Below are 16357 nucleotides of genomic sequence, written 5' to 3'. Positions count from 1 at the left end.
TGGGAGGTGCTACGCTTAGGGCGACCGGAGGAGGGGCTGTTCCCTATACCATCTGTGTCCGCAGAGGGCACACTGCTGGTCGGTGCTGGGGAGGTTCCTCTGGAAGTCGAGACAGCAGGTGAGTCGGCACCAGGCTCACTCAGAGCCCCCTGTTGCTCACATGTTTTTGTATGGTTACGCAGGAGGGTCACAGAGAGAGAATTTGTTTTTTCCTTATTGATTCTCCTGCGTTTCCCGTGGTGCTGGGCATACCCTGGTTGGCCTGTCATGACCCCACTATTTTGTGGAAACAGAGGGCTCTCAAGGGGTGGTCACGAGAGTGCTCGGGGAGGTGTTTAGGAGTTTCCGTCGGTGCTACTATGGTGGTAAGTCTAGAACAGGTCTCCACCGTGCGCATCCCATCTGAATATGCTGATTTGGCTACAGAAGGCGACTCAATTACCACCCCATCAACGGGGGGATTGTGCGATAAATCTCCTGGTAGACGCAGCACTTCCCAGGAGTCACGTGTATCCTCTGTCACAGGAGGAGACGGCGGCTATGGAAACATATGTCTCCGAATCCCTGGGGCAGCGATACATTCGGCCCTACACTTCACCTGCCTCTTCGAGTTTCTTTTTTGTGAAGAAGAAGGATGGAGGTCTGAATACTCCATCAGTCTTCCAGGCATTTGTAGACAAGATTTTCCAGGACCTGCACGAGCAGGGTGTAGTGGTGTATATCGGCGACATTCTGATATACCCCGCTACACGCGCCAAGCATGTGTCCCTGGTGCGCAGAGTGCTTGGTCGCCTGTTGGAGCATGACCTGTACGTCAAGGCTGAGAAATGTCTGTTCTTCCAACAGTCCGTCTCCTTCCTAGGGTACCGCATTTCCACTTCAGGGGTGGAGAAGGAGAGTGACCGCATTTCAGCCGTGCGTAATTGGCCGACTCCCACCACGGTAAAGGAAGTGCAGCGGTTTCTAGGGTTTGCCGACTACTACCGCCGACCTTTACAAGATAGTACATTTAATAACACATATTGATCAGTACGTTATTTTAATCTGAAACATTCTGATTTCCATGTTAGGGGACCGGTAGTTTTTTTTTCATAGGGCCCCAAAATTCTGGCAACGCCCCTTCCAGGCAGTGATGCAACCCGTCAGGATGCTCTCGATGGTGCAGCTGTAAAACCTTTTGAGGATCTGAGGACCCATGCCAAATCTTTTCAGTCTCTTGAAGGGGAATAGAATAGAATTGTCGTGCCCTCTTCACAACTGTCTTGGTGTGCTTGGACCACCTCACGGGAAAAACATTTTAGTACCCCCCCCTCTTGACAACAGAGAGAAACATTTACATTTTAAAGTGAATTTCCTGCAATTCTACACATTTTGCCATGGGGTGGAGAGACATTTTTTTTTATTTTATGAAAAATGTCATGCAATTTTCAGTTTTGAAGCAAATTTCCTGCAATTCTACACATTATGCCATGTTAATGATATCTGAGTGAGAGTGTGTATTCTACTGTTCTAACTCTCAACAGGTAATTGCCCCCGACTGAGCAAGGCTCAGATCAACATGGCAGTGTCTCATAGCTGCTATTGTTTCTAAATGTTTTTCTGTATAAGGGGCTACATAAACTTTTCTATACCTTCCATATCACACACTCACAAACTGAAAACATAACGTGTGTACAATTCATTGGTTAGAGAGAGGTCTCAAATATCACTTTCATTTGGAAAAACTTGTCAATAATCAACTGACTGGCTTTCTTGATGTCTATAGTATTCTCTCCAGTATGCAATCTGGTTTACGCTCAGGCTATGGATGTGTCACTGCAACCTTAAAGGTCCTCAATGATGTCACCATTGGCATTGATTCTAAGCAATGTTGGGCTGCTATTTTTATTGACTTGGCCAAAGCTTTTGATACGGTAGACCATTTCATTCTTGTGGGCTGGATAAGGAGTATTGGTGTCTCTGAGGGGTCTTTGGCCTGGTTTGCTAACTACCTCTTTCAAAGAGTGCAGTGTATAAAGTCAGAAAATCTGCTGTCTCAGCCACTGCCTGTCACCAAGGGAGTACCCCAAGGCTCAATCCTAGGCCCCAATCTCTTCTCATTTTACATCAACAACATAGCTCAGGCAGTAGGAAGCTCTCTCATCCATTTATATGCAGATGATACAGTGTTATACTCAGCTGGCCACTCCCTGGATTTTGCGTTAAATGCTCTACAACAAAGCTTTCTTAGTGTCCAACAAGCTTTATCTACCCTTAACCTTGTTCTGAACACCTCCAAAACAAAGGTAATGTGGTTTGGTAAGAAGAATGCCCCTCTTCCCACAGGTGTTATTACTACCTCTGAGGGTTTAGAACTTGAGGTAGTCACCTCAGACAAGTACTTGGGAGTATGGCTAGATGGTACACTGTCCTTCTCTCAGCACATATCAAAGCTGCAGGCTAAACTTAAATCTAGACTTGGTTTCCTCTATCGTATAATCGCTCCTCTTTCACCCCAGCTGGAAAACTAACCCTGCTTCAGATGACCATCCTACCCATGCTAGATTACAGAGACATCATTTATAGATCGTCAGGTAAGGGTGCTCTCGAGCGGCTAGATGTTCTTTACCATTCAGCCATCAGATTTGCCACCAATGCTCCTAATAGGACACATCACTGCACTCTACACTCCTCTGTAAACTGGTCATCTCTGTATACCTGCCGCAAGACCCACTGATTGATGCTTATTTATAAAACCCTCTTAGGCCTCACTCCCCCCTATCTGAGATATTTACTGCAGCTCTCATCTTCCACATACAACACCTGTTCTGCCAGTCACATTCTGTTAAAAGTCCCCAAAGCACACACATCCCTGGGTCGCTCCTCTTTTCAGTTCGCTGCAGCTAGCGACTGGAAGGAGCTGCAACAAACTCAAACTGAACAGTTTTATCTCCATCTCTTCATTCAAAGACTCAATCATGGACACTCTTACTGACAGTTGTGGCTGCTTTGTGTGATGTAATGTTGTCTCTACCTTCTTGACCTTTGTGCTGTTGTCTGTGCCCAATAATGTTTGTACCATGTTTTGTGCTGCTACCATGTTGTGTTGCTACCATGTTGTTGTTATGTTGTGTTGCTACCATGTTGTGTTGCTACCATGCTGTGTTGTCATGTGTTGCTGCCTTGCTATTTTATTGTCTTAGGTCTCTCTTTATGTAGTGTTGTGTTGTCTCTCTTGTTGTGATGTGTGTTTTGCCCTATATTTATATTGTATTTTTATTTTTTTTTAATCCCAGGCCCCCGTCCCCGCAGGAGGCCTTTTGCCTTTTGGTAGGCCGTCATTGTAAATAATAATTTGTTCTTAACTGACTTGCCTAGTTAAATAAAGGTTACATAAAATAAAAATAACATTTGTATCCCCTGTAGCTTTAGAATCACAGCAAAGTTGGTTCCTGTTTCAGTCATGTCTTTGGCCACGTTCGTGTGGTTCAAACAAAACATCCTAATGATTGACAAATAGTACCTCCCATAATGCAGGTGATTGCTGAATGGTGCTGTTGATGAGATGCAACTGCAGCGATTTGAAGGTGACTTCATCAAAAACTGCATGACCTTCGATCACATGATTTGTGTAAAGTTCATGCAGTCGACATGTAGTCGCAAAGTCTGTATTTTTTTTTTTACCATAATGCAACACACTTTAAAAGGCGGTGACAATCGACAAAAGTGATCCGCTAGAACGCGCCCTGTGTCCTCTACCAGCAGGGGACACACTGGCTGTGTTCGAGCAGTGGTGTAAAGTACTTAAGTAAAAATACTTTAAAGTACTACTTTAAGTAGTTTTTGGGGTATTTACTTTACTATTTATATTTCTGACAACTTTTACTTCACTACATTCCTAAAGAAAATAATATACTTTTTTACTCCAAACATTTTCCCTGACACCCAAAAGTACTTGTTACATTTTGAATGCTTAGCACGACAGAAAAATGGTCCAATTCACACAAGAGAACATCCCTACTGTCTCTGATCTGGCGGACTCACTAAACACACATGTTTAGTTTGTCAATTATGTCTGAGTGTTGGAGTGTGTCCATGGCTATCAGTAAATTTAAAAAAACAAATAAATGTTGCCATCTGGTTTGCTTAATATAAGGAATTTGAAATGATTTATTCTTTTACTTTTGATACTTTGTATATTTTAACAATTAAATTTACTCTCGATACTTAAGTATATTTAAAACCAAATACTTTTTGACTTTTACTCAAGTAGTATTTTACTGGGTGACTTTCACTTTTACTTGAGTCATTTTCTATTAAGGAATCTTTACTTTTACTACAGTATGACAATTGGATACTTTTTCCACCACTGCATATACGAGAGGGTCAAAACCGCAATGTATCATGGGTAAATTGTGACTGATTGACTGATCTACAAATAATGAGTCGTTACTTATGATGCAAGGTGATTCGTAGATCAGTCAGTCGGTAGTGCAGTCGTTTTGATGCTCGCCAACATGGCCAGTCTTTTCACGGCACTTTGATACAAAGTGATTTTCGTAGCAGATTAGAAGAGCTAACCCTAACCTTTTTCCTAACCTTAACCTCAGTCCTAAACTGCTACGTTAATTCTACTAACCTGCTAGGAAAAATTCACTTTGGTATCGAAGTGCCGTGAAGATTGTTTCCCCAAAGGGCAGGAAAATAAGTGACAAAATGGATTGTAATGATGCAACCGACCACATGATGGAGCCAGAGACACGTTTAACAGAGAAGCCTCTGTTCTAGAACTGCCTAGTTTGTTGTGGTCTGACAAAATGGTGGGAAATTATGCAAACATATTATCAGTAATTTCCAGTAAATCTAGTTTAATTGGTGTAAGCTTAATTGGTTTAAACATCAAAACTATGTTTCAAGTGAGAATTTGGCAGGTCTGAAGCCAAAAATAAAATAAATGATTGCCTACTTCAACCATATTTTATTTTTGCAAAAAAAAAAATTGTGTGTAGTTCCAGTAGTTAGCTACACCGCTGCATGGCAACAAAAAGTAACTAACTACTGATAAAAATGACCAAGGTTTAAATTTAGTTCAACTACCACCAAGTAACTGCAAAGTCTAGTTAAATTACTAGTTGAACTACATGTCATTCACTACTACCGAACACTGATATGTCTCTCATCTGGTAAATAAAGAAGGTTTTTCAGAGGTTCTTTAGCTTGCTATGCTGAAAGTGGATCCACCAATCGAAAACAAGAGGATTAAATGATATGTAACTATCTGGATAATTGCTTTTCATGCATAAACTTGATTTATAGAGATACGGGAGTGACTTAACTTCTCCATGTCATGTTAGCATAGCGCTTACCCCACGAACAAGGCCATGTGCCGTGTGTCATTGTACTGAGCCGTTACTTTGACCCACAGTGGTTAAGCTAACTATGACCTTAATGGACTTGGTATAACAGCTTATTAGTGTGTGTGTGTGTGTGTGTGTGTGTGTGTGTGTGTGTGTGTGTGTGTGTGTGTGTGTGTGTGTGTGTGTGTGTGTGCCTGTCCTCTAGTTAGTCATACATATCTCAGTACATTGGTATCATCAAGTACAGTACATTAGTGTCATTAAGTAGTTTATTCATTAAAAAAAAAAAAAAAGTCATCCAAGAATGGCACAGACTCAAGCTGGTTTTAACAGAGAATCCGTAGCTGAAATGCCATGACTGCAGTAGAAGCCAGAAAAGACAACAGATCATTTAATTTGCAGTAAAGTACATAGTTACTGTTCTTATTATTGGCATTATTTCAACCATGATGGCAAAACTACTTATGAATATGTGTACGTCAACATGATTTCAGCCATCCACCATTTAGAAATGTTATCGGAATACTGACATTATGCCTTGACATGTGGGGGATGACCCTCGCCCAGAACGTGTGCAGGGTGGGGTGGTAGAGAGTGCCTTGGGGGTGGCCCATGGCCATGGGGGCGAGGATGTGGGTGGGGGTGATGGGGGGGTGGGAAGGGGCAAAGAGGGTGGATAGAGGGGGGGATTTTCACAAAGCCGTGGCAGTGGGGGAAGGGGAACTCTCCATGGGGACCAGGGGGTGGGTTATGGGGACCAGGGGGTGGGTTATGGGGACCAGGGGGTGGGTTATGGGGACCAGGGGGTGGAACTTCGTCGCCTGGAGGTGGGCCACCAGGGCGTTCTGGGAAGCCTGGTAGTGGGCCTGGTTTGCCTGGCTTCTGTACCCAGGGAGGGAGGTGATGTTTGATGCCAGGATGGATGTGGTGTCCGGAGCGGTGTGGTGGGTGTCCACACTCCCTTCCAGGGGTACGGGGAGAACTGGCGTTCTGCCATGGAAACAACAAAAGGAACCATGTTTGAATTGACAGACGCTAGAGGAGGGCTGGCACCATATTTTGTAATTATATATTTTCGGGATGTATTTATGTGAGTGTTAAAAGTGACTTACAAGAGCTTCATAGATCTCACAGTTGACATCCACCTGGCCATTCCCCAGCAGTGTGGATTTACAGAGCCCATGGCGCTAGAGAGAGACAGCAGACAGAGACCAAAGTCAGAGACAGAGGCCAGAGACAGAGACCGAGACCCGTTACCAAAGTCAGAGACAGAGACCCGAGACAGAGACCCGTTACCAAAGTCAGAGACAGAGACCCGAGACAGAGACCGAGACCCGTTACCAAAGTCAGAGACAGAGACCCGAGACAGAGACCAAAGTCAGAGACCGAGACCCGTTACCAAAGTCAGAGACAGAGACCCGAGACAGAGACCAAAGTCAGAGACCGAGACCCGTTACCAAAGTCAGAGACAGAGCGGAGACAGGAGACCAGAGTATGATGATGGTAATACGTGAGGAGTGAGTATGATGAGTACGATGAGGGTAGCTAGTTGCCTTACAGCTTTATCGGGGCACAGTGGCTTGCAGGCCTGTGTATCTATCCTGCTCTTGGCATTACACTCAGTCTCCACGATGGCCAACTCAGCGTTGTAGTACATTCCAGTCATCATAATGTACTAGGAAAGGGAGAGAGACATGACTTACAGATGTAGGATCTTCATTTGATCACTTTATTGCAGGAGAACTGGAAATGTAAAACTGGTAGTGTATTTGAGGTTTAAAAAGGCATTTGAAGTTTGTAATTTCCACTTTGAAATTTCAGACTTAATTTTCCTACAAAAATGTCCATTCATTATAGTCTACATAATAATTTACATTTTCTGTTGCAGCAGGATTATTTTCCTGCTGTAGCAAACTGGCTCAAATTAGGATCCTACATCTGTACAGGTTTAGACAGACAGGGGAGACCTACTTCATTTCCCAAACAAACACTCCAAATAGCATGTTACACTGTTGGCAGTGGTAGGATTCCTTGAACACTCTAAGCAGTGTGTTACATCATTTCAGACTTATCCCTGAAACAGTGATCGGTTTTGACTAGATAGGACTTGGATTGTGTACCCAGAGAAGTACAGGGAGAGAATCCTAATACATCACCATACCCCAGATATTATCCTCCCTACTTCCATCAGTTTGAAGTAGGAGGTGTAGTTATGGTCCATGTTGAACTGCCTGAGGCCTGCCTTCACACTCTCTAGGCCCTCGGGGCTATGCAGGGGCAGCAGAGTGGGGCAGTCCGGACACATTCTGACGATCTTCTCAGGAGAAACTTCATCAAATCAAATTAAATTTGATTAAAAAATGCACACAACCATTTTTGGAGGTAGACTTACTTACTCACTTACTGTACTGCATATAAAAAAAGGACACGTACTGTGTTTTTTGGTGGCGTGCGCTGCTGTAGACTAGGGTAACGTTAGATACCTGGTTCAGTGTTGCAGGAGTGTTTAGAGACCTCTGTAATGCCTTCTGTGATGCTCAGGGTCACATTGCAGTGGGCATTCACTTGCTGCATGAGGGAAACACAATATACATTTCTGCTTAGTCATCTGTTTCTACAGGTGCCTCTTTCTACAGGACTGGCATGTACCACTACAGGTGTCTCTCTCTACAGGACTGGCATGTACCACTACAGGTGCCTCTTTCTACAGGACTGGCATGTACCTCTACAGGTGTCTCTCTCTACAGGACTGGCATGTACCACTACAGGTGCCTCTCTCTACAGGACTGGCATGTACCACTACAGGTGTCTCTCTCTACAGGACTGGCATGTACCACTACAGGTGTCTCTCTCTACAGGACTGGCATGTACCACTACAGGTGTCTCTCTCTACAGGACTGGCATGTACCACTACAGGTGTCTCTCTCTACAGGACTGGCATGTACCACTACAGGTGCCTCTTTCTACAGGACTGGCATGTACCACTACAGGTGTCTCTCTCTACAGGACTGGCATGTACCACTACAGGTGCCTCTCTACAGGACTGGCATGTACCACTACAGGTGTCTCTCTCTACAGGACTGGCATGTATCACTAATATTATTAAACGTCTGGTTGGCCATTATTGTGTAGTGGCTTACCGTTTCATAAAATTGACGGATGTCACACTCTTCAAAAGATTTTGGGTTGATGATGTGACAGGTTGTTTCCTGGAGGTCCAGTTCCAGGTGCAATTTACAGTCAGATTGACCCTGCAATAGAGAGGTAGAGGAGAGATGGAGAGGAGAGATGGAGAGATGGCGAGAGGATAGAGGAGAGATGGAGAGAGGGTAGAGGAGAGATGGAGAGAGGGTAGAGGAGAGATGGAGAGAGTGTAGAGGAGAGATGGAGAGAGGGTAGAGGAGAGTGTAGAGGAGAGATGAGAGAGTGTAGAGGAGAGATGGAGAGAGGGTAGAGGAGAGATGGAGAGAGTAGAGGAGAGATGGAGAGAGTGTAGAGGAGACATGGAAAGAGAGTAGAGGAGAGATGGATAGAGGAGAGATGGATAGAGGAGAGATGGAGAGAGGGTAGAGGAGAGATGGAGAGAGGGTAGAGGAGAGATGGAGAGAGTGTAGAGGAGAGTGTAGAGGAGAGATGAGAGAGTGTAGAGGAGAGATGGAGAGAGTGTAGAGGAGAGTGTAGAAGAGAGATGGAGAGATGGAGAGAGTGTAGAGGAGAGATGGAGAGAGTGTAGAGGAGAGATGGAGAGAGAGTAGAGGAGAGTGTAGAGGAGAGATGGAGAGAGTGTAGAGGAGAGATGGAGAGAGTGTAGAGGAGACATGGAAAGAGAGTAGAGGAGAGATGGAGAGAGTGTAGAGGAGAGATGGAGAGAGTGTAGAGGAGAGATGGAGAGAGGATAGAGGAGAGTGTAGAGGAGAGATGGAGAGAGTGTAGAGGAGAGATGGAGAGAGTGTAGAGGAGAGATGGAGAGAGTAGAGGAGAGATGGAGAGAGTGTAGAGGAGAGATGGAGAGAGGATAGAGGAGAGTGTAGAGGAGAGATGGAGAGAGTGTAGAGGAGAGATGGAGAGAGGATAGAGGAGAGTGTAGAGGAGAGATGGAGAGAGTGTAGAGGAGAGATGGAGAGAGTGTAGAGGAGAGATGGAGAGAGGATAGAGGAGAGATGGAGAGAGGGTAGAGGAGAGATGGAGAGAGTGTAGAGGAGAGATGGAGAGAGGATAGAGGAGAGATGGAGAAAGTGTAGAGGAGAGATGGAGAGAGTGTAGAGGAGAGATGGAGAGAGGATAGAGGAGAGATGGAGAGAGTGTAGAGGAGAGATGGAGAGAGTGTAGAGGAGAGATGGAGAGAGTGTAGAGGAGAGATGGAGAGAGTAGAGGAGAGATGGAGAGAGTGTAGAGGAGAGATGGAGAGAGTGTAGAGGAGAGATGGAGAGAGTAGAGGAGAGATGGAGAGAGTGTAGAGGAGAGATGGAGAGAGTGTAGAGGAGAGATGGAGAGAGTGTAGAGGAGAGATGGAGAGAGTGTAGAGGAGAGATGGAGAGAGTGTAGAGGAGAGATGGAGAGAGTGTAGAGGAGAGATGGAGAGAGTGTAGAGGAGAGATGGAGAGAGTGTAGAGGAGAGATGGAGGAGAGATGGAGAGAGTGTAGAGGAGAGATGGAGAGAGTGTAGAGGAGAGATGGAGAGAGTAGAGGAGAGATGGAGAGAGGATAGAGGAGAGATGGAGAGATGAAGAGTGTAGAGGAGAGAGAGGAGACATGGAGAGAGGGTAGAGGAGACATGGAGAGAGGATAGAGGAGACATGGAGAGAGGGTAGAGGAGAGATGGAGAGAGGAGACAGGAGAGATGGAGAGAGAGATAGGGAGAGATGGAGAGAGTGTAGAGGAGAGATGGAGAGAGTGTAGAGGAGAGATGGAGAGAGGATAGAGGAGACATGGAGAGAGGGTAGAGGAGAGATGGAGAGAGGGTAGAGGAGAGATGGAGAGAGGGTAGAGGAGAGATGAAGAGAGGGTAGAGGAGAGATGAAGAGAGGGTAGAGGAGAGATGAAGAGTGTAGAGGAGAGATGGAGAGAGAGTAGAGGAGAGATGGATAGAGGAGAGATGGAGAAAAGGTAGAGGAGAGATGGAGAGAGAGTAGAGGAGAGATGGAGAGAGAGTAGAGGAGACATGGAGAGATGGAGAGAGGGTAGAGGAGACATGGAGAGATGGAGAGAGGGTAGAGGAGAGATGGAGAGAGAGTAGAGGAGAGATGAAGAGTGTAGAGGAGAGATGGAGAGAGAGTAGAGGAGAGATGGATAGAGGAGAGATGGAGAGAAGGTAGAGGAGAGATGGAGAGAGGGTAGAGGAGAGATGAAGAGAGAGGAGAGGAGAGATGAAGAGTGTAGAGGAGAGATGGAGAGAGAGTAGAGGAGAGATGGATAGAGGAGAGATGGAGAGGAGAGATGGAGAGAGGGTAAAGGAGAGATGAAGAGAGAGGAGAGGAGAGGTGTAGAGGAGAGATGAAGAGTGTAGAGGAGAGATGGAGAGAGGGTAGAGGAAAGAGGGTAGAGGAGAGATGGAGAGAGGGTAGAGGAGAGATGTAGAGGAGAGATGGAGAGATGGAGAGAGGGTAGAGGAGAGATGGAGAGAGGGTAGAGGAGACATGGAGAGAGGGTAGAGGAGAGATGAATAGAGGAGAGATGGAGAGAGTAGAGGAGAGATGGAGAGAGGATAGAGGAGAGATGGAGAGAGGATAGAGGAGAGATGGAGAGAGGGTAGAGGAGAGATGGAGAGAGAGGAGAGGAGAGATGAAGAGTGTAGAGGAGAGATGGAGAGAGTAGAGGAGAGATGGATAGAGGAGAGATGGAGAGAAGGTAGAGGAGAGATGGAGAGAGGGTAGAGGAGAGATGGAGAGAGAGGAGAGGAGAGATGAAGAGTGTAGAGGAGAGATGGAGAGAGAGTAGAGGAGAGATGGATAGAGGAGAGATGGAGAGAGGGTAGAGGAGAGATGGAGAGAGAGGAGAGGAGAGATGAAGAGTGTAGAGGAGAGATGAGAGAGAGTAGAGGAGAGATGGATAGAGGAGAGATGGAGAGAAGGTAGAGGAGAGATGGAGAGAGGGTAGAGGAGAGATGGAGAGAGAGGAGAGGAGAGATGAAGAGTGTAGAGGAGAGATGGAGAGAGGGTAGAGGAGAGATGGAGAGAGAGGAGAGGAGAGATGAAGAGTGTAGAGGAGAGATGGAGAGAGAGTAGAGGGGAGATGGATAGAGGAGAGATGGAGAGAGGGTAGAGGAGAGATGGATAGAGGAGAGATGGAGAGAGGGTAGAGGAGAGATGGAGAGAGGGTAGAGGAGAGATGGAGAGAGTGTAGAGGAGAGATGGAGAGAGTGTAGAGGAGAGATGAAGAGAGTGTAGAGGAGAGATGAAGAGTGTAGAGGAGACATGGAGAGGAGAGATGGAGAGAGGATAGAGGAGAGATGGAGAGAGGGTAGAGGAGAGATGGAGAGAGAGTAGAGGAGAGATGGATAGAGGAGAGATGGAGAGAGAGTAGAGGAGAGATGGATAGAGGAGAGATGGAGAGAGGGTAGAGGAGAGATGGAGAGAGGGTAGAGGAGAGATGGAGAGAGTGTAGAGGAGAGATGGAGAGAGTGTAGAGGAGAGATGAAGAGTGTAGAGGAGACATGGAGAGGAGACATGGAGAGAGGATAGAGGAGACATGGAGAGGAGACATGGAGAGAGGATAGAGGAGAGATGGAGAGGAGACATGGAGAGAGGGTAGAGGAGAGATGGAGAGGAGACATGGAGAGAGGATAGAGGGTAGAGGAGAGATGGAGAGGAGAGATGGAGAGGAGAGATGGAGAGAGGGTAGAGGAGAGATGGAGAGGAGACATGGAGAGAGCGTAGAGGAGACATGGAGAGGAGACATGGAGAGAGCGAGTTACACAGTGAAAATACGTTGACTATACTGTTTCCTCTCTTACTCTTGTTACCATATGTGTAGGAAGGAGAGAATACACTGAAATAAGAATTGGAGAAGAAAGTAGAGAGAGAGGTCTTTTCATCTTAAAACTTTTGGAACATGAAATTAGTGACAAAAAGAGCTCATTCGTCATCTCTTCACACACTTTCATATGATCAACAAGTTCTGAGAGAAGAGAAATAAGATAGGCCTCGTACAGTAGTTCTCTATCTTTCTCTCATTCCAAAATGCCCCCAAACCAATGACGGCGTCCCAGTGGTCTGAAGTGTGTCTGATGCACAGTGCAGAAAAAGGAATGGCAACTAATAAAGGAAACCCCCTGAGAGTACTGAGATGCAGTCCAGTCTAAAGATACCACAATCCCAACAAACACCATGTAAGCCCCCCATCAACCCCTGACCCCTACACCCTTTTACAGCCCCCCCATCAACCCCTGACCCCTACACCCCTTTACAGCCCCCCCATCAACCCCTGACCTCTACACCCCTTTACAGCCCCCTATCAACCCCTGACCCCTACACTCCTTTACAGCCCCCCATCAACCCCTGACCTCTACACCCCTTTGCAGCCCCCCCCCCTTCCTTCCTCCTGCACCCCTTTGCAGCCCCCCCCTCCCTTCCTCCTGCACCCACCTTCTCCACTGTGCTGGAGGTTATGTTACTGAGCTGGAACTTGTATCCATGGAAATGTTTGTTGTTGATGCTGAGCATGGCCAACCTCGCCCCTGGCTCTTTTTCGTTCTCATCGCAGCTCCAGTGGCGTCCACTGGTGTCCCGCGTTGGCACACTGGCACAGTTCAGTGCACACACTGTCAGGACGGATAGAATAACCAGTCCCCTCATAGTAGCGCACATTGAATAAAGGGGCCACGGCAGCCTGAGGCACTTATTTATACAAACTACGGTCTGTATGGTTAACCGTAACAGGAGGGAGATAACAAGAGTATAGGCTCAGACTGCTTTCTGCATGCTGCCAAAGTCAATGCAAAGTAAACAGAGGACAACAGGTTTCTGGGCAAGTTTCTGTCATTGACAGTGTTGCGAAATTGATCACTCAAAATGCTGGGAATATGTTTTGTCACATATTTAATTTTGTCAATATGTGTCACTTTTGTCATTTTTCGTCAAACTTCTAATATCTTTTTTAAGGGTTTACAGATGGTTGTATATTAGAAAATTCAATGCCAACAATGTGAACTTTGTACTCCAGGCTTTTTTTGTGTGTGTGAGCTTTGTAGTGACCGAATAGAGGGTGAGCCATCTATCCTACGGTAAGAATGAATGTTATACAATACATACAGTATATTTATGTCTCTGACTGATGCTGTGATTAGCCCGAGAGAGTTCATCCAGGAGACATCAATTATTAACTTGAGAGAAAGCAACATGTCTGAAATCGTCTGAAATCATTGGACCATTTCAACCCTCCAATCACCACAGCGATAAACTATAATCTCTCTGCTACCCATCCAGCAGTTATTTGCTGAGATGTGCTTTGATCTTTGATCTTTGATCTTTTAACGTTCTGTGGGACACAGAGGACTGTGTCCGGAGTGTCACTGACAGTAATCAATAAAGTACAACAGAGAATGTCAAAAGGTAGTGCAATCTAAAGGGAATAAGGTGCCATTTGGTGGACAACTTATCAAAAGAGTTTGTGTGAAATTAAGCTTCTGAAACCCAGGCTTCATCTAAGCAGAGATGTTGTAAATTTTTAAGATGTTGTAAACGGTCTGCTAATATATTTTGGATTTCTATGAGTTTCTCCCTCTCAGGTTCCTCCCGTAGATTCCCCACTGGCTTCACTGAGCCTGATGGAACAGCGATTTAGCCAACTCTGGAATATCTGAACCAGGGATTCAGACAGATTCAGAAAGCTCGGACTGGGGATGTATCGAGAAAAAGCACTGCATGTTTGGGTGAATGAAAGGACCCTTTTCAATGTAAAGTTTCTGGAGTCATACACCTATCAAATCAAATCAAATCAAATGTATTTATATAGCCCTTCTTACATCAGCTGATATCTCAAAGTGCTGTACAGAAACCCAGCCTAAAACCCCAAACAGCAAGCAATGCAGGTGTAGAAGCACGGTGGCTAGGAAAAACTCCCTAGAAAGGCCAAAACCTAGGAAGAAACCTAGAGAGGAACCAGGCTATGAGGGGTGGCCAGTCCTCTTCTGGCTGTGCCGGGTGGAGATTATAACAGCACATGGCCAAGATGTTCAAATGTTCATAAATGACCAGCATGGTCAAATAATAATCATAGTAGTTGTCGAGGGTGCAACAAGTCAGTAACACAAGAGTAAGTGTCAGTTGGCTTTTTCATAGCCGATCTTTGAGAGTATCTCTACCGCTCCTGCTGTCTCTAGAGAGTTGGAAACAGCAGGTCTGGGAGAGGTAGCACGTCCGGTGAACAGGTCAGGGTTCCAGCAGGTCTGGGACAGCAGGTCTGGGACAGGTAGTACGTCCGGTGAACAGGTCAGGGTTCCATAGCCGCAGGCAGAACAGTTGGAACTGGAGCAGCAGCACGGTCAGGTGGACTGGGGACAGCAAGGAGTCATCAAGCCAGGTAGTCCTGAGGCATGGTCGTAGGGCTCAGGTCCTCCAAGAGAGAAAGAGAGAGAGAATTAGAGAGAGCATATTTAAATTCACACAGGACACCGGAAAAGACGAGAAATATTCCAGATGTGACAGACTGACACTAGCCCCCCGACACATAAACTACTGCAGCATAAATACTGGAGGCTGAGACAGGAGGGGTCAGGAGAAACTGTGGCCCCATCCGATGAAACCCCCGGACAGGGCCAAACAGGTAGGATCAGAGTTACAAAGCTGTTAGCCTTTGAGTGTAAGAAGTTAGTATGCTGAGGGAGGGGTATGGGGAATACTGGGGAATGGGGAATACTGAGGAATGGGGAATACTGAGGGATGGGGAATACTGAGGAATGGGGAATACTGAGGGATGGGGAATACTGAGGAATGGGGAATACTGAGGGATGGGGAATACTGAGGGATGGGGAATACTGGGGAATGGGGAATACTGAGGGATGAGGAATGGGGAATACTGAGGAATGGGGAATACTGAGGAATGGGGAATACTGAGGAATGGGGAATACTGAGGGATGGGGAATACTGAGGGATGGGGAATACTGAGGAATGGGGAATACTGAGGAATGGGGAATACTGGGGAATGGGGAATACTGAGGGATGAGGAATGGGGAATACTGAGGAATGGGGAATACTGAGGGATGAGGAATGGAGAATACTGAGGGAAGAGAAATGGGGAATACTGAGGGAAGAGGAATGGGGAATACTGAGGGATGAGGAATACTTAGGGATGAAGAATGGGGAATACTGAGGGATGAGGAATGGGGAATACTGAGGGATGAGGAATACTTAGGGATGAAGAATGGGGAATACTGAGGGATGAGGAATGGGGAATACTGAGGGATGAGGAATGGGGAATACTGAGGAATAAGGAAAACTGAGGGAAGAGGAATGGGGAATATTGAGGGATGAGGAATATTGACGGGTGAGGAATGGGGAATACTGAGTGATGAGGAATGGAGAATACTGAGGAGTGAGGAATGCGGAATACTGAGGGGTGAGGAATGGGGAATACTGAGGGGTGAGGAATGGGGAATACTGAGGGGTGAGGAATGGGGAATACTGAGGGATAAGGAATGCGGTATACTGAGGGGTGAGGAATGGGGAATACTGAGGGGTGAGGAATGGGGAATACTGAGGGGTGAGGAATGGGGAATACTGAGGGGTGAGGAATGCGGTATACTGAGGGGTGAGGAATGGGGAATACTGAGAGGTGAGGAATGGGGAATACTGAGGAGTGAGGAATGGGGAATACTGAGGGATGAGGAATGGGGAATACTGAGGAGTGGGGGATACTGTCTATCTCACTCCAAGAGTGAGAAGCTTAGCATAAGTTAACAGTTATCATTAAACTATGTCGTCAACAAACATCTGTGTTGCATTCCTGCCTTTCTTTATCGCCAGGGCAGCATCAGGTCAGCCTCTTAACCCGTGTTGATAAAACCTCATTTCAATCAGCCTGTG

General features: G+C 46.1%; 1 protein-coding gene across 1 annotated transcript; it reads right to left on the bottom strand.

The window, feature by feature from the left end:
- Positions 1-5591: 5591 nt before the first annotated feature.
- On the bottom strand, positions 5592-13190 carry ahsg1 (alpha-2-HS-glycoprotein 1). Its single transcript, XM_029708161.1, has 7 exons — positions 12920-13190; positions 8477-8587; positions 7820-7904; positions 7498-7664; positions 6895-7011; positions 6449-6523; positions 5592-6326 (listed from the first exon to the last, which is right to left on the bottom strand). Exons 1-7 carry the CDS (start codon positions 13139-13141, stop codon positions 5868-5870), a joined length of 1236 nt encoding a protein of 411 aa, XP_029564021.1. The 5' UTR covers positions 13142-13190; the 3' UTR covers positions 5592-5867.
- Positions 13191-16357: the final 3167 nt, after the last annotated feature.

The sequence above is a fragment of the Salmo trutta genome, chromosome 22 (assembly GCF_901001165.1).
Source record: "Salmo trutta chromosome 22, fSalTru1.1, whole genome shotgun sequence".
Lineage (NCBI taxonomy): Eukaryota > Metazoa > Chordata > Actinopteri > Salmoniformes > Salmonidae > Salmo > Salmo trutta.
This window is presented reverse-complemented; position numbering and strand designations above follow the sequence as displayed.